Below are 25967 nucleotides of genomic sequence, written 5' to 3' on the forward strand. Positions count from 1 at the left end.
TAAAACAACGCAATTTTATAAGACTTAAAGAACGAAGTATAAAATATCAGCAAGCTGCTAACTCAGTATATTTTATGTACTCAACCCTGTTACTTTAGTTTTATTTTCAGGTGGAGCTTGATGTAGCGGTCCAAGCGGAGACACATGTGGGTTGTTGGCTATAGGTATTCCCGTCACACTTGAGTCTAGAACTCCTTTCGTACTTGTTCTTTAAACCCTCTATTTTAAATAGTTTGAACTTCTAATATTGTATTTTGATCGGTAAAATTAATATTTTATTATTATTTTAATTGAATTTGAGACATGTATGCATGTGTTTAAATGTTTTTAATTTTACACAATTGACTTATGTCCACGTCAATGAGTAACGATCTATGGCTCGAGTTCCTTACAAAGCAGGTCGTTACAGTTACGACCACTATACTAGTTTATGATGGATATGCTTAATTGTGTTCATAACACTCATTTTAACGTCAAAATAACAACATTTGTGGGTAATGATTCAAATCTCTAATATTTTGGTCAATTCAACACCCCAGCTTGTAATCGGAACTCTAAATAGGTCGGTCTTTTTTTCTTTCCCTTTTTACCCTTTTCTCAACCATTTTAACTTTTATTATTACGACAAAACCGCCGACACCAATATTTTTAGACAAAACACCTCATAAGTTCCCAAGATTCGGGAGGAAAACTAACTAACCAATTCTAAGTCCTCGTCTTCTTATAATTTATAACCACATTTACTGCTATCAGAGAAAGGCGGTCAGCTTCGTTGGAGAACTCTTAAAATTCCGATCAATGGAGGTTGGTCGGGTCGGCCGGGTAACGTGCGCCGCCTTCCTCATCGCTTGTTGTCTAACCGTTAGAACTTGTTCTGCGGCGGGTGAGAAAAAAGGCTGGAACTTGCGCGCTAGATTCTATCAATATACCTGCCCGCAGGCGGAGAAAATCGCCGCCGATCTTACCCGCGCTGCCCTTGGTCAAGATCCGACTCTCGCTGCTAGCCTCCTCCGCCTGTTTTTTCACGATTGCTTTGTCAATGTAAGTTTTAGAATTCCTCAACTTTTAATTTCCATGGCTTGAAGTTTCACATTCAAGATTTGAAACCGAATAGGGATGCGACGCTTCAATTTTACTGGATTCAACCCTTTCCGGCGAACCGATAGAAAAGGTATTATGTAATTTAATTTTATATATAATTGGTAGCTTGTATCCTATTTAAACGTCGTGAACGTTAATAATTTTACTTTTGATCTCATTTCCGTTTCTCATTTTTAACAAAAGGCATCACTGGGAAACGGCAAAACGATGAGAGGCTTCGAATTGATCGACGAAATAAAGGACAAGCTCGAGAACGAATGTCCCGAAATTGTATCTTGTACCGATATAACAGCCTACGTAACAAGAGATGCTACCGTCTTCTCCGGTTTACCATACTTCAAAATCCCGGCCGGCCGTCGCGACGGTGTGATCTCACGCGCGGCCGATGTATTCCACAACCTCCCAACTCCGGCAATGACGGTGGATGAAATGGCGGCAATATTCACAAGAAAGGGAATGACGGTAGACGAAATGGTGACTCTGACCGGAGCGCACTCGATCGGAAAAGTACAATGCAGTGTTTTCGAAGACAGAATTTACAATTACAGCGAAACGGGAAGTCGAGATCCGAAATTGCAGGCGGCGTACGCTTCTTACCTGTCGGCGATGTGTCCGCCGGCAGATGAGGTTCCGGTGAATTTAGCGGCGGAGGGAGGTGATAGATTAGTGTATTTGGATCCGTCGTCGCCTTTCAGGCTGGATAATTCGTTTTATCTGAGGATGAGAGAAGGAAAAACCTTGCTGCAGTCCGACCAGAATATGGCCGATGATCCGAAAACGGCGGAGCTTGTCGGAAAAATGGCGGCGGAACCGAAGATGTGGATGAAGAAATTTACGAGGGCTCTGGTTCGGCTTAGCAGGGTGGATGTGCTCACCGGAAATGCAGGGGAGATTAGGAAGAATTGTCGGGCTGTTAATTTATAATATTTAAAAAAGAAAAAAAAAAATCTCATTACATTTATTTTTAATTAATAAAAATACCATTATTTTTAATTTTTAAAAAATTCAAAAATAGAGGCATGAACTTTTTGAAATAACATTAAAACTTTTATAGATAATATATGAGGTGACAATAGACGATTTTGTCCCTATATCAACCGTAATAATTTTTTAAAAACTTTTTATTGATAAGGGTAGAGAGTGTGAATGTTAGTTTTAATATTTTACGAGTATTTTTTAAGCAGCTAATAATGAAGATGATGAAGATGATGTCATAATATATGAGGTATATTTTTAAACAGCTAATAATATTTTACGAGTATTTTTTAAATAGCGTCCTCCTCTCATAATATATGAGGTATATTTTTATTAATATTTAATAATGAAGATAATGTCCTCCATATTTAATTTCTTTGTTCGACATTTAAAAATTTTATTAATATTACTAAGTTATGATAAAAGACATGATTCTTATATTGTGTTAGAAACAACGGACCTCTATAACTAGATAATATTGTCCACTTTGAAAATGGAAACAAAAAAAACAAAAAAAAAAATTATACATAAATAAATAAATATATAAATAAATAAATATATATATATATATATAGCGGGGCCCATAATTATTTTCGTCCCATCCTTACCACTTATATATATATAGAGGGCAATGACTTAAAATGACATTATAGGGACTAAGATGCACGAATGAATTAAGTTTTAAAGAACGACATTAGGTTGACTTTTTGAACATTCTAACGATTTTTATATCTCAACATTAATTTGTAAGCATATATAAAAAAGTTAAAGGGTAATATTGTAATATTTTTAAAAATAAAAATATTTTCGATGTATTTAAACGAATAAGAGATAATTAAAAATTGATTAAACATATCCCATAGATTAGACCGTAGAATATAAATAATTTTATGTTCAACTATCCATTTATTTTATAAATAAAACAAATTTACGATTGATCGTAAATTTACATGATGTCATATATAAAATTTTACTATGATCGAACTCTCATAATTTATTTTTTATTTGATGAGATAGTTACCAAAATTCCAATATTATGGTTATAAATAAGTTAGTTATTGCCTTGAGAGGCGGGACGGGGTTGAGGCCGAGAACAGGGATGGAGAATGTAATCTTCATCCCGGACCTCATTTAGCTCAAAAAATCTCTCACCGCTTTCCTTTTCTATTCCTCGCTTTCCTCTCTATCTATATACATACATATACACATACATACGTATAAAATAATTATTTTATTTATTCTATTAATAGTTCGTTAATCTGAACTTTTGACTTTTTATTACTTGACTTGCGATTAATTAGTCAAACTATACAAACTTTTCAACCCTACAACATTATAAAACTACGTTATAATATTAAAATTTAAATTTTTAGAAATATATTGCGATCAACATAGATTTTTTTTTTTTTTTTTTTTTTTTAATACAGAAATGGAAAATGAAATAGAATGAGGAGGCTTCTCCGATCATCTTTTTGGGGGGTTTCTCTAGCGGATTAATTTCGTGTCTTAGAAGAACACCCACCACTACTTACTGATTTCCTTGTCCAAACTATGAACATCGAGCCAAAGAAACAGAGCCACCAAATTTCTTCAGCCTATCAAAACCATACTCTCTGTATGAAGCTGCACCACACTTTAGTTGCAACAACTTTATCTCTTCAAATTTCCAATACCCAAAAATCCACACTCCAAATTTCAGTGGCTCTGCTTCATCGTTACATTCCATTTATGCTCAAAAAATCCCCTTCCCCCCCTCTCTTGTGCTGCGCTTGCCTCGAACGCAGGTGAGTTCCATTTCCCTACGCCATTTTGAATGCTACCCACCTCCGATTCTCCTAAACCAAGCTGTTGCCTTAATCTGATTGTTCATCGAGTTCTTGTTCTTCCCCTTGTCACTGTTAAATCTGCATTGCTCCTGTTTTTTCTGTTGATTTATTGATGAATCCGTGATGTTGTGGTTTAGGTTTGGTGGGTTTTGATCATTAGGCAATGGCTTCTTCTTTTGATTGTTCTATACTATATTAGATTGGCTGGTGATGAAATCAAAATCATGCTGTTTTGTTTTGTTTGTTCGTTGATTTCTATGTCGTTTTTGTTGATATCTTGTTGTTTGGATGCAAGAATTCAGATATCAAAAGAGTTATTAGGGTTCATGGTTTGTTCTTTTGTATAGATTAGTCTGCTCTGAGCTGATTGAATCCATTTATATCTGTTCTACTTGTTTATCTGCAATATTGGAAGAAGGGATTCTTTTTGAGCCCTTCTTTTCTAGTAATCATTCTTGGTTCAAGGAGCTAGTTGCTTGAAATTTATGGTGTCTCTCATTGAACGTTTTTGTAACGTCCCAAGCTCACCGCTAGCGGTTATTGCCCTTCTGGTCTTAAGGGCTTCCCTTCAAGGTTTTTAAAACGCGTCTACTAGGGAGAAGTTTCCACGCCCTTATAAAGAATGTTTCGTTCTCCTCCCCAACCAATGTGAGTTCTCCTCCCCTTCAGGGCCCAACGTCCTCAGTGGCACTCATTCCTCTCTTCAATCGATGTGGGATCTCACAATCCACCCCCCTTTGGGGTCGAGCGTCCTCACTGGCACTCGTTCCTCTCTTCCATCGACGTGGGATCTTACAAATCACCCCACTTTATACCCCAGCGTCCTCGCTGACACTCGTTCCTCTCTTCAATAGATATGGGATCTCATAATCCACCCCCCTTCAGGGCCCAACGTTCTCGTTGGTACTCGTTCCTCTCTTCAATCGACGTAGGATCTCATAATCCACCCCTAATTCAGGGCCCAGTGTCCTCGTTGGCACTCATTCCTTTCTTCAATCGACGTGAGATCTCACAATCCACCCCACTTCGGGGACCAGCGTCCTCGCTGGCACTCATTCCTCTCTCCAATCCGATGTGGGATCTCACAGTTTTCAGCTGTTTTCTGTGGATTCGTGTTTGTAAATCCCCGGTAAACATAAAACTATTAATTGGATTCACGAAACTCAGCCCCAAATGTTGATGTAAAACTCTGATACCATGTCAAGCCATTATGAATCCAAATGCTTATTGTAAAAACTTACTTTGATACTTGATAGTTCATGGTATGTTTACCCTTCGAGTATCTTCTAAAGATCTCCATTTGGTTTCTTATTTGTCAACCTGTCTCTCTTTTTCAATTTCAGGTTCAGGGCAGATCTTGTTTTGTTGGTAAATTCAAGCTTGTTCTTGACTGTATTGGAGTAACAGCTAAAAGAAGTTCAATAAATCATGTCACACAAGGCACTCGACTACGAGTCGATTAACGAAAATGTGAAAAGGGCTCAGTATGCTGTCAGAGGAGAACTATACCTGCGAGCTTCTGAGCTTCAGAAGGAAGGGAAAAAGGTATAACGTCTTCATCTAATCAGATATCTGTTAATCAAACAGTTCCTCTGCTGTTTATAAGATTGACTTTGGTTCTTTAGGAGCTCAATTATTTGGTTACCTGTGATAATGGACTTAGCATATCCCAATCCCTTCTCGAGCTTAGAGAATTTAAGATCCGATGTTTAAACCTTCATCATTTCCTGTTTCGACATCGTTCGGAGTGACTTTTGTTCTTGGTTGATTCGATACTCTTTCCTACACACTTCTGTTGCTCATATCTCAAATGTTTCTACAGATCATTTTCACTAATGTTGGGAATCCTCATGCTCTTGGACAGAAGCCACTGACTTTTCCACGTCAGGTTCGTTACTACCGGCACTTTCATTTGCTCGAGTTTGATCTTTTTTATTGGTTAAATTACACGTTTAGTCCATAGACTTATAAAGTTATAAAATGTGTTTAACAAGTCCTTGAGCTTTCAATTATCTGTCCAATAAGTTTACTATAGGTCGGTATAAACACAAATTTGAAAGTTCAAGAACTCTTACTTTTACACAGGTTGTTGCTCTTTGCCAAGCTCCCTTTCTGTTAGAAGATCCTAATGTAGGATTAATGTTTCCTGCCGACGCCATTGCTAGAGCCAAACATTACCTCTCGCTGATTCCGGGAGGCCTAGGTACTTTCTTAATTTGCTTTCACGAGTTAGAGTGATTTAGGATTTAATCGTTGAATGATATGTTGAGGATTGTTGGGAGTGAGTCCCACATTGACTAATTAAGGGATGATCGATCATGGACTTATAAGTAAGGAATACATTTCCACACTGGAATGAGGCCTTTTGGGGAAACCAATATGCTCAAAGTGGACAATATCATACTATTGTGGAGGTTCATTCAATTGATTGGAGTTTTTAATCCTTCTGAAACACTTCTAGGTGCTTACAGCGATTCCCGAGGAATTCCTGCAATTAGAAAGGAAGTAGCAGAGTTCATAGGAAGGCGAGATGGCTATCCAAGGTGATAGTGATGATATTGATGATATTGATTTGAATCTCGTGTGTCATATGTGTGCGAGTTAGGTTCAATGACCTCAAAATGCTCATTGTGTTCGTTCCTTGTGTGACAGCGATCCCGAACTCATATACCTCACGGATGGAGCTAGTAAAGGTGTAATGCAGATATTGAATACTATTATCCGTGGCGAAGGGGACGGGGTACTAGTTCTTCACTAAACATGAACTCATGGGAGCTCATGGGTGCTTTTTGTTTCAGAAAATGTTTATTTGTCTGGTTGTTAAGTTTTAAATTGATATCTTATCAGATTCTAGTCCCAGTTCCTCAATACCCTCTTTACTCGGCTGCCATTGCGTTGCTTGGCGGCTCTCTTGTTCCATACTACCTAGAAGAGACTGCAAATTGGGGTCTTGATGTTAATGATCTTCGCCAGTCGGTTGCTCAAGCTCGCTCTAAAGGAATTAATGTTAGTGCATCTTTTATATTTATTGCGTCGTTTTTGTTAGGTCATGGAGTCTGCTGCTTATTTATAGCTCAGTCAATGGTTATACATACTTAAGCTATATATGGTAAATGACGTAAATGGTCATAAATAGTAAATCGAGATGTATAGTAAAAGCTATATACGGTAGATGGTTATATACAGTAAGTGACTATATCTGGTAAAATTATATGTAGTACACTGAACCATATGTGACAGTGCTTTGTCTGCCTTCTCTGTATTCTCTCTTACTGTACATACCTGAGGTCCTATTCTTTGTGTTCATCTATATCGAGTGTGTGCGTTGTTGTACGATCCTAACAGTTTTTTCATGAAACATGAAACTAGGAATAGAAGTTTTCGGTTTTTGAACTTTGAAACCGAGTTATCGTAGTCGATCTTGCATTCATAGCTCATTAAACATTGATATGCCAAGTTTTGATATTCCCCACATTCACATATTTGAGTGTGTTCGTCTTCAGGCTGAAATCGTACCGATAACTCGTATCTTATATGTCGGATTTTGGTTAGGTAAGAGCCATGGTGATCATAAATCCTGGGAACCCCACTGGGCAATGCCTTAGTGAAGCCAATCTGAGAGAGATACTCAACTTCTGCTTCCGAGAAAACTTGGTCTTGCTTGGAGATGAGGTGTATCAGCAAAACGTATACCAAGATGAACGCCCCTTCATTAGTTCTAGAAAGGTAAATGGTCATCATAGCTAAGTTTCCACATTTTTAACGGTGAGATTCCATATCGGTTGGAGAGGAAAACGAAACATTCCTTATAAGGGTGTGGAAACCTCTCCGGACGCGTTTTAAAATCTTGAGGGAAAGCCCAAAGAGGACAATATCTGCTAGCGGTGGGCTTGGACTGTTACAAATGGTATCAGAGTCATACACAGGTGGTGTGCCAGCAAGGACACCGGGTTCCCAAGAGGGTGTGGATTGTGAGATGATTGGAGAGGGGAACAAAGCATTCCTTATAAGGGTGTGGAAACCTCTCCCTAGTGGACACGAAAGCCCAAAGAGTACAATATCTGCTAACGGTGGGTTTGAACTGTTACATCAACTCAATGATCTGATCCATTGCATCTCTCAGGTACTACTCGATATGGGTCCACCCATCAGCAAGGAGCTGCAGCTTATATCGTTCCACACCGTGTCAAAAGGATACTGGGGAGAATGTGGACAACGTGGCGGATACTTCGAGATGACCAACATTCCTCCAAAGGTTTGATTACTTAACAACCTCACTCTTCAATTCAATAACCTCTCAATATTCTATAACTCTCACGTAAGATTCAATCTCCGGCTCTACAGACAGTCGATGAAATATACAAGGTTGCTTCTATATCACTTAGCCCCAACGTCCCGGCTCAGATATTCGTGAGTCCACTCAACATGTTCCATGCTTGTTTCTTAACGTTTAGATCTAGCACACTTGAATTGTCTGACTTCTTTGCAGATGGGGTTGATGGTTAACCCACCAAAGCCTGGTGATATCTCATATGATCAGTTCATTAGAGAGAGGTATGGCTGTTTGGTTGTGCAAGATCATAGTTTTCATTAGTTCAATTGTTTTGATATCACTTTTGGGTCACTGCAGCAAGGGGATCCTTGAGTCACTGAGGAGAAGAGCTAGAATAATGACTGATGGGTTCAATAGCTGTAGGAATGTGATATGCAATTTCACTGAAGGTATGCTTTTGGGCACTCCCAGACTGATTATTGTAAGATTTGATGAAGAAAATGAGTGAATTTGTTCACAGGTGCTATGTATTCGTTCCCTCAAATACGCCTCCCACCAAGAGCTATTGAGGCTGCCAAAAAGTTGGGGAAAGTGCCTGATGTTTACTACTGTCTTAAGCTCTTGGAAGCCACTGGAATCTCCACTGTTCCTGGTTCAGGCTTTGGGCAGAAAGAAGGGTAAGATCGTAAACACTTTAATTTAACCGTCTTCTAGAGTCTGAATATCTCGAACATAATCCTCTTGTATCTCGACAATGTACGTAAGATCATAAGCACTTTAACTGTAATAGCCTAAGTCCACCGCTAGTAGATATTGTCCTCTTTGGGTTTTTAAAACGCGTCTGCTAGGGAGAGGTTTCCATACACTTATAAAGAATGTTTCTGTTCTCCTCCCCAACCGATGTGGGATCTCACAATCCACCCCCTTTCGGGGCCCAGCGTCCTCATTGACACTCATTCCCTTCTCCAATCGATGCCCCAATGCACCCACCTTCGGGGGCCAGCGTCCTTGCTGGCACACCGCCTCGTGTCCACCCCCTTTCGGGCTCAGGTTCCTCGCTGACACATCGTCTGGTGTCGACTCTGGTACCATTTGTAATAGTCAAAGCCCACTTCTAGTATATATTGTCCTCTTTGGACTTTATCTTTCGTGCCTCCCCTTAAAGTTTTTCAAACCCGTGTGCTAGGGAGAGGTTTTCATACCCTTATAAAAAAAATTCGTCCTCCTCCCCAACCAACGTGGGATCTCACAATCCACCTCCCTTCAGGAACCAACGTCCTTATTGGCACATCGCCTCGTGTCCAACCCCTTCAGGGCTCAACTTTCTCGTTGGCACATTGCATGGTGTCTGGCTCTGATACCATTTGTAACAGCTCAAGCCCATCGCGAGTAGATACTGTTCTCTTTGGGCTTTTCCTTTCGAGTTTCTCTTCAAGGTTTTTAAAACGCCTCTCTTAGGGAGAGGTTTTCATACCCTTATAAAAAATGTTTCATTCTACTCTTCAACCGATGTGAGATCTCACAATCCACCCCCTTCCGGGCCTAGTGTCCTTGCTGGCACTTTTTCCTTTCTCCAATTGATGTGGAACCCCCCAATCCACTCTCCTTTGGGGTCCAGCATCCTTGCTGGCACATCACCGAATGTCTGGCTCTGATACCATTTGTAACAGCTCAAGCTCACCGCTAGCAAATATTGTCCTCTATGGGCTTTCTTTTTCAGGCATCCCCTCAAGGTCTTTAAAACGCGTCTACTAGGAAGACGTTTCCACATCCTTATAAAGAATGTTTCGTTCTCCTCCCCAACCGATATACGATCTCACATTAACAGTCTTTTAGAATCTGAATATCTCGAACACAATCCTCTTGTATCTTAACAACGTACGATATTACTACGTTTTGGCTGATTCTTTCCTATAGGGTGTTCCATTTGAGAACAACCATTTTACCAGCTGAGGAAGACATGCCTGGAATCATGGAAAGTTTCAAGAAGTTCAACGATGCATTCATGGAGGAATATGAAGATCATAGGGGCTATTCAAGAATGTGATCGGACGGATCGGGGGCATCTTCCTTCCGAGTAGCGTTCCGAATTCATGATATACTCTTCCATTACTGTAAAGCTTTTGCAAGCGTACATATTTATCCTTATCGTAAGAACTTTATTGTTCTATTGGATTGAATGATCATATTTTACTCTTGTTCTTCAAAAAAATTATTGGATTGCACTTTGTAAGCGATGATCAGGGAGTTTAGCTGTACAAGGAAGAAGCACCTTTTGGTGAACACCATTGCCAACCACCGGAAAGATAATCTTGAACTTTGTTTCAAAAATATGAATCTGACTCTTCACAATGGTATGATATTTTCCACTTTGAATATCAGCTCTTATGGCTTTGCTTTGGGCTTCCACTTTGAATATCAGCTCTCATGGCTTTGCTTTGGGCTTCCACTTTGAATATCAGCTCTCATGGCTTTGCTTTGGGCTTCCACTTTGAATATCAGCTCTCATGGCTTTGCTTTGGGCTTCCACTTTGAATATCAGCTCTCATGGCTTTGCTTTGGGCTTCCACTTTGAATATCAGCTCTCATGGCTTTGCTTTGGGCTTCCACTTTGAATATCAGCTCTCATGGCTTTGCTTTGGGCTTCCACAAGAGGCCTCGTACCAATGTAGTTAGTATTCCTCACTTATAAACCCATAATCATTCCCTAAATTAGCCGATATGGGACTTTTATCATCCAACACCTCTCCTTGAACAAAGTGCGCCTCCCCTTAATCGAGGCTCTTCAATTGTCTAATCACAAATAAAACTCATTATCAACGCTATATTAAAAATTGTGAATGTGTCCGACAAATTATAATTAAACTATATAATTATTTGTGTACGTGGCTTACAAGTGATTATTAAAAGTTGACCGACAATTTATAAATTAATATAATTAAACTAATTCACTTAAGTCAACATAATTTAAATTAAAAGTAAAGTAAATGACGAATCAAATTAAAACAACATTCGAAGGTTAAAATTTAATATAATTTTTTTTTAATATGTTATATATTTTATTATATCATGCGTAACAACAATATAATAAATAATAATAAAAAATAGAAACTGTGCTATTTATTTTTTAAAATATATAAAATATAAAGTTTAATTATTTTTAGTTCAAAATAGAAAAAGAAAACAAACCATATTTGGCATCCTAAGTTTCATAAACGACAAAATAATTTATTTTAATATAAAAATAAATGTAATATTTATACCTTTGTCATATCTAATATTTGTTTATTCATATAAATTTGAGTCAAAATTTTAATATAAATGTCGGCATCATTTTATTTAGTCCAAATGTGAAATAATTAATTATTCTAAAAATAATGACTTTAATTTCTTTTTATTAATAATTATAATAATAATAATAATAATAACAAGATAGTTGTCTATGAGATAAATTATAAATTTACATAAAACACCTTTAATTTGCAACCACGTGAATTTTTTTTTATGAATAATGTGTATAATTAAATATTTTATTATTGGATTTAGTCAGAGATGTTCATTTAACTCGTGAGACATTATTCCCATTTAGAAACCGAAAGAAGAGGAGGGAGAGAAAAGAAATTTTTTTTATGCTAAACGGATACAGAGGTCGAGATTATACTCTCCATTGTCTTCTCGGTGTCACAATCGCACTTTTAATGGCAGTGGGCTTGCGATTGTACGGCACTCACTTTCCAACGACAAGTGAGCTAAGCCAATTCGTTCTTGCGTCGCCTACGGTCAAGCGACGTATGCTCGAGCCTCTAGCCTCGGTTTTAAGAGAAGGTTTTAGAAAGCGAGGGCAGAGAGAGATTTTTGAAAGAGACGTTATATAAGTAAGCAAGAGATAAATAACAACGACTTACAATATATAACCTTGGGTAGGGAGAAGTTGAAAACTAGTCGTATCTCCCTATAGTACATTCTGAGGCATTTCATGTCTGACAGACCTAGACATGATATTTCTGAAACGTCATACTTCCTTGAAATACAGAAGTAAAACACTAGAATATGGAAAGACATAAAGGGTTGGACTTGTCATAGGCATGCGGCCATGGACAACACGCCTTGGACGAGCATGACCGTGACACACGGCACCGACCAAGCTAAATTCTTGCTTATATATATCAAAACTAAGATACACAAAATAAATTATTATAATACTTAATATTATATTTTTTTTTTCTTTAAATAATTATTTTTACTTGAAGTTTTGATTATAATATATTTTATTTATAAAATAATATTTTTTAATAAAAATTATACTAAAAGTGAAAAATATTTATTAATTCTCGCACGCGTGAAAATAGATCAATAATTGAGTCTTCCATTCTCAAGGCTGGACCGGAGAAGGACGGTCAGAAATAATTGCTTGCCCGCCCAAATAGTGACACGCCATATCCAAAATTTATATTTACAGATCTGACGACACGTGGCTTGATTTTATTTATAAATCGATCTCATTTATTATTAATTTTAAAAAATAAAAAATAATATATATTTGTGGTTATTAAATTTAGATTTTTTTTTTTGTCTTTATCATTTAAATAGTGTATTTTAAATAATTTGAAGGGGTATTTTTGTGGCCTATGTTTATTTTTATTATTACTATTTTAATTAAATTTTAGATGTATATGCACGTGTTTAAATTTTATGTATTTGTATTTATTTCCACGTCAGTGAGCAACGGTTCGTGGTTCGAGTTTCTCGAAGAGTGAATTGCTATAGAATTGCTTGCTATGAATATATGAATGGACACAACTTATTCTACTGTGTATACGAGTTCAACCATAAATCTATAGTATGAATAAAAATGTAATTAAAATGTTTAGATTTTAAAGGATTTAAGCTCGTATTTAATATATTAAATATAAATGAAAAATAAATTTAATTTGAATGGTTCAAATATTAAATATAAATAGAAAAAAATATTTAATGGGAAGAATTTAAATTTATATTTAAAGGATTTGGATGGGAGAAAGGAAGCGGTTGGCCTTTTCTTCGGTTTTAATTTATATTATTAAAAAAAGTATAGTTTTTTTTTTTATTATTATTATTAAAAAATAAATAATAAAATAATAAAATCCAAATATCATTTTGGAACGAAAGTAAAAAAATTTAAAAACCTAAAAGAGGCACAAAATTTAACAACTTTGAATTTAACAAAATTTCATTAATAATTTTGAGAGAATATACTATTTAAAAAAAAATACCCATCAAATTAAAAAATAATAATATTAAAATTATTTATTTATATTAAAAAAATTATTAATTATTTATTTACACCTCATCTTTCTCTTTAAAACTTTTGGAGAATATAATTTATATTATATAATAATATTATTAAAAGTTTTGTAAATTTATAAATATAGATAACATTTACGAGTCCATACATATCCCACCGTCCAAGTAAGCCGCCACCGCCACGATTTTCCAGCGCATCTCAGCCGCCGTCGCAAGCTGCCAACCGTTTCATTAACACGCTGTCACTTCTTATTTCAACGCCGAAAGATCCTTCCTCCGCCGCGCCCAATCTCTTCCACTATGACGGATTTCTCTCAGCCACTTCTTCCGCCCCCAGACAAAACCAAATGGATCTCCTCACCGGAATCCAACCGGGAACCCACGGCGCCCATTTTCGCTCCCGACGCCGACGACATCCCTCCGATCAACAACGCACGTGATTTCTACACACAGTTTCGTATTGAATCAAAGAAGCTGTGGTACTTAGCAGCTCCGGCGGTGTTCACGTCCGTTTGCCAATACTCTTTTGGCGCCATCACTCAACTCTTCGCCGGACAAGTCAGCACCGTCGCCCTCGCCGCCGTTTCCATTGAAAACTCCGTCATCGCTGGTTTTGCCTTCGGCGTCATGGCACGTGACTTTTTATATATGAAATTAATTTCGTATTAATAATAATTTTAATTTGTTAATGAAAAATTAAAATAATGATTAACTGCAGCTTGGGATGGGGAGCGCGCTGGAGACGCTGTGCGGGCAGGCGTACGGCGCCGGGCAGCTTGATATGATGGGAGTGTACGTGCAAAGATCGTGCGTGATCCTCGTTTCAACGGCTGTGATTCTGACACCATTTTACGTGTTTGCGACGCCGGTTTTGATGGCGATTGGACAGACGGCGGAGGTGGCAGAGGCCGCCGGAGTTATGTCGGTTTGGATGATCCCTCAGCTGTATGCTTACGCGCTCAACTTTCCGATCTCCAAGTTCCTGCAAGCTCAGAGCAAGATGATGGCTATGTCGGTCATATCCGCCGTCGCTTTGGTATGTTTAAATTTAAATTTTAATTTTAATTATTAAATTCATTTATTTATTTTATTTTATTTTATTATTATTATTTCTTTTTTATGGGTTATATTATAAATTTAGTCCCCACCTTTGAAAATGGTATTTATTTCGATAGTAAATGTAACTGTCCTTTTTGGTCTTTTCCTTAAGATTTTTAAAACTGGTATGCTATGGAGAGGTTTTTACACCGTTATTAAAAATGCTCCGTTTTTTTTTTATCCAATCGATGTTAGATTTCACAGTCCACTTCTTTCTAGGGCTTAGTGTCTTCGCTTGTACTTGTTCAATTATTCTCGAATCAATGTGGGACCCCTAATCCACCCCTCCTTTGGGGCTTAGCTTTCTGGCTCGCACATTGCCTGGTGTCTGACTCCAGTACCATTTGTAACCGCCTAAGCCTACTGGTAGCAGATATTGTCCTCTCTGGACTTTTCCTTAAGATTTCCACTTAAAAGTTTTTAAAACGCGTCGGGGAGATGTTTCCACGCCCATATAAGGAATGTTTCAATCTTCTCCCTACCAGACGTGAGATCTGACATTAAATTTTTAAAATTATAAATTTATCTTTAAATTTTTTAATTTTTAAATATTCATTGATACAAAATTAAAATTTTTAAGTTCTATTATGTATAAAATTTAAAATTATATTTAATAGAAGGTACAAAATTGATAATTTATTGCATTTTTGAAATTTCATGATTAAATAAAACCCGTGTTAGAGACTAAATTTGTAATTCAATTTTTTGTTTTTCGACCTCCAATAGGTATTCCATGTGTTCTTTAGTTGGTTGCTGATGCTAAAGCTAGGGTGGGGCCTAGCGGGAGGTGCAGTGATACTAAACGTGTCGTGGTGGTTGATTGTGGTGGCTCAAATTGTTTATATTATGAGCGGGAGTTGTAGGGAAACTTGGACAGGTTTCTCGTGGAGAGCGTTTCAAAACCTTTGGGGTTTCGTCAAACTATCTCTAGCGTCGGCAGTGATGCTCTGGTACATTTCATAATAACTAAGATTTATTAACTAATTATTGAAAATTTATTTGAAAAGACCGTCCGGTTAGTAATATTGAATTTATTTATATCTGAGGGTTATCGAGAAATTCTCGAGAACCGCCCTATAGAATAAGTAATTGAAAAGGGTTTATTATTGTGCAGTTTGGAGATATGGTATTTTATGTCTTTGATACTGTTTGCGGGATATCTCAAGAATGCAGAAGTCTCTATTGGAGCCTTGTCTATATGGTACGTAATTAATATCGCTCTTTATTATTATTATTATTATTATTTTATTTTTATAATTATTAAAAACCTTATGCATTGGACACAAGTCAAGACTTTGCAGTGTCTATTTAATATTATTATTTTAAAATATTTATACATGTTAATATTTTGTATTTAATAAATTTTAAAATTTAAAAATGGTATAATTTATCTTTAATTTTTTTAATTTTATTTCAATTAATTTTTTTAATTTTTAAAAAATTATAAACTGGACTATTTATGTTAATAAATCAATTTTAAATAAACATTTATATATTTAGTCATATTTAAAAAGTATTTTTCAAAACTACTTTTTTTTTTAATTTTTTTTAATTTTTTTGGGTTTGTAAAAATATATATATTAATTTATACCGGATAAATTATAAATTTTAAACATTATTATAGTTTGAAAATTTTAAAGTTTATTAATTAATTAATATTAAAATTTATTTTCATAAAAGTTGAAAGAATAAAAATTTAATTAAATGTAATTATTATAATTATATTTTAAGTAATACGTGGTGTGTTTGTTGAGCCAAATTAGAGCCAAATTGATATAAGATTTGTGAAATTTTGATACAAAACGACAAAATCAGTCAAAAGTAGATGCCGTAATTATATAATTTGTTGGCTCAAATTTATGATAAAAGTGATTAATGTTTTTCATTAATTGTTGTCTAACCAAATTTATAAAACACCTACCACTTTGGGTGAACCCGATCGATATCGAACCAATGTTTAAGATTTGGAAGTCGGATTCGGCACTTGATGTCTCGAAGTTTACCGTGTGATATGACTACTGTCACACCCGAGTAAAGGATAGGATGACTTGGAAAAGACTTAAAAGGAACTGAAAGTTACTTTTTGTACCAACAAGGTGCACCTTGTTAGATTGAATGGCACGTTGACCCATTGGTCACGACCTCATGTATTTATAGATGTGTACAATGAAGATGATGATAACAAACCATGAAATCATAGATTTGGTAACAAACCCTTCAAATCATAGATTTGATAACAACCAGTAAGATTATTTTAGTATATACAGTTATGATCTATTTTAGGTTTAACACACCTTTATTTTCGGTGGCTCAATCACAAGAATTCCATACTTAAGTTATAGGAATTTTCTTAAGATAGAACAAAACATGTTGAAAGGACTTGTGTTGGTCTGTGATGATAATCTTTACTCTTAGAAGAATAGGTAACCTAACTATGTCGTAGGGGATGTGGAGAATGTCGGGGTCTTCATGTGTCAAATTCGGATTCTGAATCCTGAGTTGGATTCTCTTGGCGTGGGTCGTTACAACCACATCACCTACTTGACTTGTAAAAATAGGTCGGGGACGAACTTGAAAATAGAGTTACAACTTATAAATGTTTGATATTTGAATTTTATGAGATTTTAGTTATTAATATAACAATCGAGAGCCAACCTATCCTTGGACCGTGAACTTTATTCGGGTCACTTCAGTCATCAATCCAACTAATTCTTTAACAATTTCTTAACCATCATTGAAACAGCCTAAGCCCACCGTTAGCAGATATTGTCATCTTTGAGCTTTTCCTTCTGGACTTCCCTTCAGGATTTATAAAACGCAAGATTTTCACACCCTTGTAAAGAATGCTTCGTTCTCCTCACCAACCGATGCAGGATCTCACAATCATATTCTCGGGATAATTCTCATTTATATGCGATCTAGGTTCATTCATGTACCAATCGTTTACTCGAATTATGTTGAGATTGTAAGATGTAGAAAGCTAAAGAACAGTGAAATGTTATGAACTTTAATTACTTTGTGTTTAATTTAATGCAGCATGAACATCTTGGGGTGGATGGTGATGGTATCTTTTGGAATCAATGCTGCCATAAGGTACTAAACACAACAGATCAATAACTCTTAATTACATTTTAATACAAATTAATTAGTGATTAAGAGACTAAATTTGCAGTGTTCGTGTCTCCAATGAGTTGGGCGCAGCTCATCCAAGAACAGCAAGGTTTTCATTGATAGTGGCTGTAATATCGTCGTTTGTTCTTGGTCTCATAATGGCGGCTGTTGTTCTTGTGACAAAGAATGATTATCCATTCTTGTTTTCGAGTGATTCTGCTGTGAGACAAATTGTGAAGGACCTAACCCCTTTGCTTTGTTTGTGCATTGTAATTGACATCGTTCAACCCGTTTTATCCGGTTCGTTTTTGGTTTTTTTTTTTTTTTTTTTTTTTGAAGTTTTTGTGATTGAGCTACTGAAAGTGAATATGAAATGGTGTAGGAGTGGCGGTTGGAGCGGGATGGCAGGCTCTTGTGGCTTATGTCAACATTGGTTCTTACTATGTGTTTGGACTTCCTATGGGTCTGCTGATGGGTTTCGTGCTCAATTGGGGTGTTTTGGTAAGTCCATTCTGGTTTTATACTTCCATTTTCAATTCATACACCCATATAAGAATGCCCCTTTTTTTGTTTTTGATAATCTCGGAACGAGTTGGCTTTTTGAGAAGCTCGTTTTCACTGTGTGTATAGTGTCACAATTGCACTCTTGCAGTTGCGAGATAGCGATTGTGTGTCACTTGTTCTAATCTAGTGAACAAGTCAGTAGTGTGAATTTAGCACTTTGCAGACAATATTGGTGTATGCTTGAGTCTCAAGTGTTTATTGTGAAAGAAATGTTTTAGAAAATGTGAGCGAGAAAATAGGTTGAATTTTTTTTTAAGAAAGTAATGCTATAAGCTAAAAGCGGGTAGACAACAACAACGATTTTGATAGTATATGATTCGGGTAGAAAGAATTGAGAACTAGTCACATCTCTACGGTACATTTCGGGATATTTTAGCCATGACGCGTTTAGACATAATTTTAATGATGGGTCATACACCTTCGTATAGATACAACAATAATAGTAAAGACCTATCTAACATGAGAAAAAAGTTAAAGGGGTTCGGAACGGGCATACGACTTGAGACAATACGTCCTAGACAAGTATAACCGGGACATCCGACGTGTCGTCACAGGTTACACGCCTTGGACAAGTATGATCATGACATACAACCTGACTAGCCTACTAGCCTGCCACCAAAATAGTAAAGGTTTTGGAGCATAAATTTCACGTTCGAAAACATACCATAAAGTGTTGGATTTGTAAGTACCATCAATTTCATGTCCATATATTAGTGGAAAAAAGAGTCTTTTTTGATGGGTCAGTTTTTCAGTGCCTTTCAATTTTTTCACGTAAATGATTACATGTCGTAAAATCATGATCGTTTTTGTCTAACTAATGATGTGTTCACTACAGGGAATATGGTATGGAATGATTAGCGGGATCATAGTACAAACGAGCATTTTGACGTTCATAGTTTACCGAACCAACTGGAACAAAGAGGTGAATTTTGATTTTGGTTTGGTTTGGTTTGGTTTAGTTTGATTTATACTAAAACTGGAATGATGAAAAATGCAGGCTTGTGTGGCTGAGGATAGAATAAGGAAATGGGGAGGACACTCTGTTTCCTGATACAACAACTTTAAAAGGACATGCATGGAACACCAAAAACAACCAAGATTCAAACCTTTCTCAAATCATTCTCTAAACATATTTTTCTATATTTTTTATAAGCAAATATACCAAAACATTATAATTTATATATATATATTGTTCAATTTTAATTTAGTTATTAAATTTTCATTTTATTACATCCTCGTTTTTAGCCAATTTTCATACTCTTACACTAATTCATTTTAGATTAATTTAGATTATTGTTAATTGTGTTTGTTTTCTTATCATTTTTTAAACCAAAGTAGAAATTTCTAAAAATAAAAATAAGATTTTGAAAATTAAAGCCCTGTTTTGATAATCATTTAAAGACTCATTCTCAAGTGAATGATTTTAATAAAATTATACAAAAATTTAAAATTTAAAATTGAATAATTAATACATAATTCAATTATAAATCTGAAAGAAGAGTTAAAATATCATTATGATAGAATCAATTAGGCCATACTTAACTACTCTTATCATATATCAGGCAAATTCGACATAGGAGAAAGGGTAAATTAGAGCAAAAAAATTAATCAGCAAATTCGATATAGTATTCAGCTCTTTCATATGGGTATTAATTATAAGCTCCTACGCATCCTCAGCAAGCAATAAGAACATCAACATATGGTCAAAAAACTCCAGAAAAATATAAACAGTTCTTCCCCTGTATATGTTTGTTACAAAAAGGAAGTTAAGATCAATATTGTTACAGATAATTGATAAAACCAGATCAGTTTCTCAAATCACTTGACCAGACAAATAAGTAATCCATCAAATTCTCAGTCAAAGAAACGCACATTTGTTATCATCAAAATCTGATCGACCAGTGGTAATAAGCATTCTTATAGCACAATGTTGAATAGTTCGGTTAACCTAAGGATCAAGCAGTAAAAGAGATATAGAAAACAACTTAAACATCGCATCAGGTGAGAGCATATGATTCAATAAAAGCTTAAATTATATAAAAAAGATCTTGAATAAGTTCAAACAGGCAACATTCAAATGCACCAAGAACAAAAATCCCTATTATAACGAAAAGTAACTCAAACCTAGGCTGTAAGAACCACCGCGCCACCAGCCTCCTTAATCTTCTTCTCAGCGATCTTGGACACGAGCTTGGCCTTCACCACAATAGGCTGATTCTCTGGCAAGACACCCTTGCCTAAAACCTTGAAATAACCGAACTGCGTAACATCGACCAATGGAACATTGTCTTTTGAAGCCTTGTCCTTCACTTCTTGAGGGATCAAGGACCAGATCTTGTCAACGTTGACAATCGGGCAATAGAACTTGTTGCGAAGCTTGTGGAAGTAACGCATACCGACCTTACCGAAATAACCGGGATGATACTTGTCGAAGAGAATCCGATGGTGGTGCATACCTCCGGCGTTACCCCGACCACCTGGATGCTTTCGGTGTTTGCCGATTCGACCATGACCGGCGCTGACGTGACCTCTCTTCTTCCTGTTCTTCTTGAAACGAGTCGTCATGGCGGATCTCTTTCTCTCTCTCTCACACACACTCTCTCTAGGGTTTCGGCGGCTCGGAGGAGATGGAATGACGGAAGGGTTTGGAGGATTATATCTAAGGATAAGACTTGGGCCTCGAGATATTAGAAAGTAATGGGCTTTGGAACGCCAACATCTTAGGCCCAATATGTTTGGGAAAGCCCAATTCTTTCCACCCAAGCCCAAACATGTGTGTGTATTTCTTTTATTTTTATTTTTTTTAAATTAACATGAAGCTTAATTTACAAACATATTTGTACTTATGGTTGTTTATAAACCTAGACTAAATAAGTAAATAAATAAATAAATATATATATATATATATATATATATATATATATATATATATATATATATATTTTAATATAATTTTAAATATAGTATTTTTTTATTTATTTAATAGGTGTAAATATTAAAATCTAACCACAACGAGAATGGTAGTAGATGGCATATCATCTAAAATGCCTTGTTTTGTACGTTATCTCCAGGTCTTTTAGACCAATTTTAAATTAGGTTGGTGATCCAAGCAAACCGAATAAAATTTACAACCCAACCCTTTATATTTTAGTTGAGTTGTTTTTTTTTTTTTTTTTAATTATTTACAAAGTTTTGATCATCATCCATCATACATGTTATATTAATAACTAAAATTTCATAAAACTCAAATACAGAGTGAGCGCGCGCGCCCCACCCCACCCCGCTAGCGGGAGCGTTTGACAATATTCTAATCTCCTCGATCAACCGGAAAAGCTTTTACTCGAGGGGGTGCTCCCAGTGAATATCGCTTATTCTGGTGACAGAGCTCTAAGGGGAAGAAGCACATCCTTAGCCGCGTCTTCATTTACTTGACTGTAGGTCTCACTTCTGAACGCATTCTTTATGGTCGAGTTGATCTGATGTTAAGATCTTGATTCTTTCTTACTTAAGCTTAAAAAAGCAGATTGATGGAAGAACGGGAAATCCTTTTCAAAAGTCCGGTTCCTCCGCCAACGAAGTTCAGAATCAACAAGGGTGGGTTTTAAATGCGAGATCTAAAAACATATCTCTCCGTGGCAGAATATATGCATTTACGGGTCTACGCCCTCGTCCCGTTGGTCAAAGGGTAGGTCCTGATGCCGGGACTCTCCTCCTCGTCGACAGCCAGCAGTTGTCGGACGGGACTTCCTTGAAGGTCGATCCAAAGCCATTGCTTTCAGCGATTTCCTTGACCAGACGAACTTATGAAAATGAAGTGAATGGGTTTCGAGAGCATTCCACCAGTTTTTGGCGGAAGGAATAGAGTCAAAGAGTTCCAGAAGGCAAGGCAATAAAGGTGAAGGGAAGAAAATCAGACTCAACCAACCAACCTCCTTTCATGTCGGCTCGTGTTGGTTAGACGTGCTTCTTCTATTCTTTTATTCTTTTCCTTGGCGTAGCTGCGTGCCCCGCCCCGCCCCGCCACGGAATAAGTAAAATAACGTTAAAAGTAGTGGTTTTTCACTTTCGCCTTTCGGCTCCCACTTATCCTACACCTCTCAAGTCATTTCACAAAGTCGATCACTAATATCGATTACCAATGTCAACTATCTTCAACTATTCTTGATCTTCTTAAGAATATTAAAAACCTGATCAATTTGTGTTGATTGTAACCCTATTTTTGAGATGATTGGATTGACTTGACAAGAAAATGTCAACCGACAAATTTTAGATTTAAAAAAATTGAACCAGATAATCCAAATTGGGTGTGTTATTCAGCCCTAAAATGATTCATATTTATCCGAGTCAAATTCCTACAGTAATCCATTATTCTCCACCCTAATTGTAAGCACCTATCTCGGACAAATTCCAATATTCGACCATTCTTTTGTCAAGAATTTGTATTGCAACAACCGAAATCAAGATAAGAATAAGAGCAAGACAAAATGAAAATACTTTTTGATTAGCACAAAAACAAATTCGTTTATAATCATTTAAGAACATATATTGTATGAAAAGATCGTCAAAATATAACCAAATCCACCTTGACATTCGAATGAGCATAATCAGACATTACCTATAATATTTACATTTTGAGGAGTGGTCACTTTTGAAGTAAGAGCGCTGCACCAACCAAGCCCAGCCACAAGGTCAGCCCCACCCAGAAGGCTTGGGTTTTTCCCAACCCAATTGGCGGTCGCCAAACAAGGAAGTCCCCCAAATAGTCTCTAGACGACGACAACTGATTCGTGGTCGACCAGCTTCCTTTCTGGTCTTTGTCTTTGTTCTTGTCACTCCACGTTGCTGCGTAGCTGCATCAGTCACGACTCTTGTTAGAACCAGACAGCCATGGTTTTGAACAGGGACCATTAAAATTTAGGCATGTTCAACATTTCTCTATTCAGAAAGCAAGTACATTACGCCATGTTTGAAGAACGTGATGAACAAAGACTAGTCTTAGGCTAACATTTTACGTATAGAACAGGAATTTCTTGAAATGGTTAGAACAATGATGCGTACAGAAAACGAAAGGACAAAAATACTTTTTTAGTTGTTTTGGTGTTCATACAAGTTATTGACATTCAAAATCTTGTTGTATTTGCAATTTGGGTATATGAATGGACAAATAATTGAACTATTGAAGGATCATCAAGGGTCTAATCATTTCATTTGACTGAACATGTTACACGTTTCATCTAAACTTTTAATGGAACATTGGAGTTACTCGATGTGAACTTTATGGAAGAATAAAGACTATATTGTTTGAGAAAAATGTTATACGAGTTGAAACGTTCATGGGCATCTTAAGATGTTAAATAAAAGAAAAACAGGCTACCAAACTGAAGCTAGAAAGTCCAGACTGACAGACTAACAGACATGGTTTTTTATTTTCCGTTCTCTTTTCCCAATTGCATTGTGAGATTCCACATCGATTGAAGAGAGGAACAAGTACTAGCGAGGACGCTGGGTCCCGATGGAGGATGGATTGTGAGATCCCCACGTCAATTGGAGAAGGGAACGAGGGCTAGCATCCCCACATCGATTGGAGAAGGAAACGAGGGCCAGCGAGGATGCTGGCCCCGAATGGGGTGGATTGTGAGATCCCACATCGATTGGAGAGGGGAACGAATGCCATCAAGGATGCTGGACCCCAAATGATGGTGGATTGTGAGATCCCACATCGATTGGAGAGGGAAACGACTGTCAACAAGGACGCTGGGCCTCAAAGGGAGGTGGATTGTGAGATTCCACGTCGATTGGAGAGGGAAACGAGTGCTAACGAGGATGTTGGGCCCCGAAAGGGGTGGATTGTGAGATCACATATCAGTTGGAGAGGGGAACAAAACATTCTTTATAAGGGTGTGGAAACCTCTTCCTACCAGACGCGTTTTAAAAACCTTGAAGGGAATCCCGAAAAAGAAAGCTTGAGAAAGACAATATATGCTACAGGTGGACTTGAGTAGTTACATGCATTCTCTTACAAAGAAGGCTTTTAGGGGCTTTCAGATGACATTAACCAAGTTTCTCTAACAAGAAGTTAAAAAATGATGGGGAAAATTCAAAGTGAAATTGCAGGCAGACATCTTGGTAGCCCAAATGCATAATCAAAGCTAAAGGATGTGATGATAACAAACATTATGCAAAAAGGTAAGTTCTAAGTCATGCAAAAGCAGAAATTATAGAACAATGAGGCTCCAAGGTACTTGAAACTAGGCCAAACAATGATCAGAAAATATTTGTTGAACACAAAAGAGAGAGAGATCAGTTGATCACCTGTCGTACTCAGAACCGATTAGAGGTATTGTTACCATTTCCTCCTGTGATATCTTGATTTTTGGTGCTTGTAAGATATATCGAAGATCCGCCGCCTGTCGCCTGATGCTGACACTGGGGTGCGTCTTCTCCAATTGCCGGTACAAAGCAATGCAATCTCCATGGCGGTTATTTGCTTCATAAGCCATAGCAAGCCATATTTGGATCTGAAAACCAGAGGGAAAATTTGTGATTCACGCAACAATGAGGTTCATAGCTCTAAATAGAAGCTTAAATTGAAACTCCATTGGAGCAGTAAACTGACCTCACCACCGAATAAAGTAGATCCGGGAATTATTGTAAGCGCGCCTTCTAAGAACTCGATGGCTCGCCTGTACATGCCTCTGCCGTACGCCTTCTGACCTAAATCAAACATCAACTGAGCCGTTTCTCTTCGTTCCGCCTGTTCCTTAGCCACCTATTCAGCCGTAATCAGAAAGGAAAAAGCACCTAATCGCCATCAATTTTTGCATCTTACAGAAACACGAATGTTCATCAAGCGAACGATATAGATTTTCAGCATAGGAAGGCAGAGAGAATGATTGGATAAAGAGCGCAATGAAATGGAAGAACAGTAAATCAACGGATAATCAACAACCGATAGAAACTGCAAGTGAAATAATCAGATAACTGACCTTTTCAAGCTCCTTTCTCACTCTCATCCTCTTCTCTTCCTCAGTTTCCTCTCCGTCCTCGCTCCCTTCTTCCTCAATTTTACTCTGTAATTCTTCCGCCTTCTTCTCCAATTCCTTCCTCTCCTCTATCTCCTTCACTCTCTTCCGCATTTCTTTCTCCCAATCAAACTTCTCCTCTTCATCGAATCCATTACCGTCCCAGTTTTCCTCTTCATCGCTCTCGAACTCAACGCCACCGTTCTTCTTCGAATTCGATTTTCCACGAGCCACGATTCTTCGGCTCCTTGACTCACCATCTGATTCGAAACTTTTACCGTCAATCGCAGCATAATACGCGTTAACGTCTCTCTTGTGTAAGCTCAAAACAACGTCAAGCGCCAATGGACGAGCCTTTCGATCTGCCAATACAATCCGAGGCGACGTTACATCCAGCAACAAAGCCCAATTTCCAAGAACCACCGCCATAATCGAAGAAGAAGCACGCTGTGAAGAGGAACAAGAACAACGTCAACAACTGAGATATCGGATTCCAACAGACGGTTCAGGGCAAGCAAGATATTTTTCATGGCTGACAAGTCCCAAAAGACCTAAATACCACCCACAGTCCACAAAGATATTTGAATTTCAGAGGGTATTTTCGTCTTTTACTACAAATTTGGCGCCACGCGGAAGTCTCAATATCCCAGCAATACAAGATGGAGAAAGATTGATCATTGTAGACGACACGTCGTCTCTTGAATATCGTTATTA

General features: G+C 37.0%; 5 protein-coding genes across 5 annotated transcripts; 3 read left to right on the forward strand and 2 right to left on the reverse strand.

Moving 5' to 3' along the window:
• Positions 1-754: 754 nt before the first annotated feature.
• On the forward strand, positions 755-2094 carry LOC111802049 (peroxidase 57-like). Its single transcript, XM_023686305.2, has 3 exons — positions 755-1041; positions 1115-1171; positions 1285-2094. Exons 1-3 carry the CDS (start codon positions 799-801, stop codon positions 2023-2025), a joined length of 1041 nt encoding a protein of 346 aa, XP_023542073.2. The 5' UTR covers positions 755-798; the 3' UTR covers positions 2026-2094.
• A 1554-nt stretch (positions 2095-3648) lies between these two features.
• LOC111802408 (glutamate--glyoxylate aminotransferase 2) lies at positions 3649-10412 on the forward strand. The gene is made up of 14 exons (XM_023686759.2): positions 3649-3860; positions 5246-5447; positions 5725-5790; positions 5988-6105; positions 6364-6445; positions 6555-6642; positions 6750-6908; positions 7455-7628; positions 8026-8157; positions 8247-8312; positions 8392-8456; positions 8533-8624; positions 8696-8852; positions 10093-10412. The coding sequence occupies exons 2-14, from the start codon at positions 5331-5333 to the stop codon at positions 10220-10222; spliced, it is 1446 nt and encodes a 481-aa protein (XP_023542527.2). The 5' UTR covers positions 3649-3860; positions 5246-5330; the 3' UTR covers positions 10223-10412.
• A 3181-nt stretch (positions 10413-13593) lies between these two features.
• On the forward strand, positions 13594-19438 carry LOC111802277 (protein DETOXIFICATION 29). The gene is made up of 9 exons (XM_023686580.2): positions 13594-14088; positions 14177-14494; positions 15283-15506; positions 15671-15757; positions 17593-17649; positions 17729-17967; positions 18050-18168; positions 19067-19153; positions 19229-19438. Exons 1-9 carry the CDS (start codon positions 13759-13761, stop codon positions 19280-19282), a joined length of 1515 nt encoding a protein of 504 aa, XP_023542348.2. The 5' UTR covers positions 13594-13758; the 3' UTR covers positions 19283-19438.
• Positions 19439-20243: 805 nt separating this feature from the next.
• On the reverse strand, positions 20244-20869 carry LOC111801351 (large ribosomal subunit protein uL15x). The gene has a single exon (XM_023685311.2). It carries the CDS (start codon positions 20794-20796, stop codon positions 20356-20358), a length of 441 nt encoding a protein of 146 aa, XP_023541079.1. The 5' UTR covers positions 20797-20869; the 3' UTR covers positions 20244-20355.
• Positions 20870-22707: 1838 nt separating this feature from the next.
• On the reverse strand, positions 22708-25772 carry LOC111801638 (Tetratricopeptide repeat (TPR)-like superfamily protein). The gene is made up of 4 exons (XM_023685697.2): positions 25218-25772; positions 24848-25000; positions 24544-24749; positions 22708-23081 (listed from the first exon to the last, which is right to left on the reverse strand). The coding sequence occupies exons 1-4, from the start codon at positions 25680-25682 to the stop codon at positions 22874-22876; spliced, it is 1032 nt and encodes a 343-aa protein (XP_023541465.2). The 5' UTR covers positions 25683-25772; the 3' UTR covers positions 22708-22873.
• Between the last annotated feature and the right edge of the window lie 195 nt (positions 25773-25967).

This window comes from Cucurbita pepo, chromosome 9 (genome assembly GCF_057944985.1).
Source record: "Cucurbita pepo subsp. pepo isolate OVF chromosome 9, ASM5794498v1, whole genome shotgun sequence".
Taxonomy (NCBI): Eukaryota; Viridiplantae; Streptophyta; class Magnoliopsida; order Cucurbitales; family Cucurbitaceae; genus Cucurbita; species Cucurbita pepo.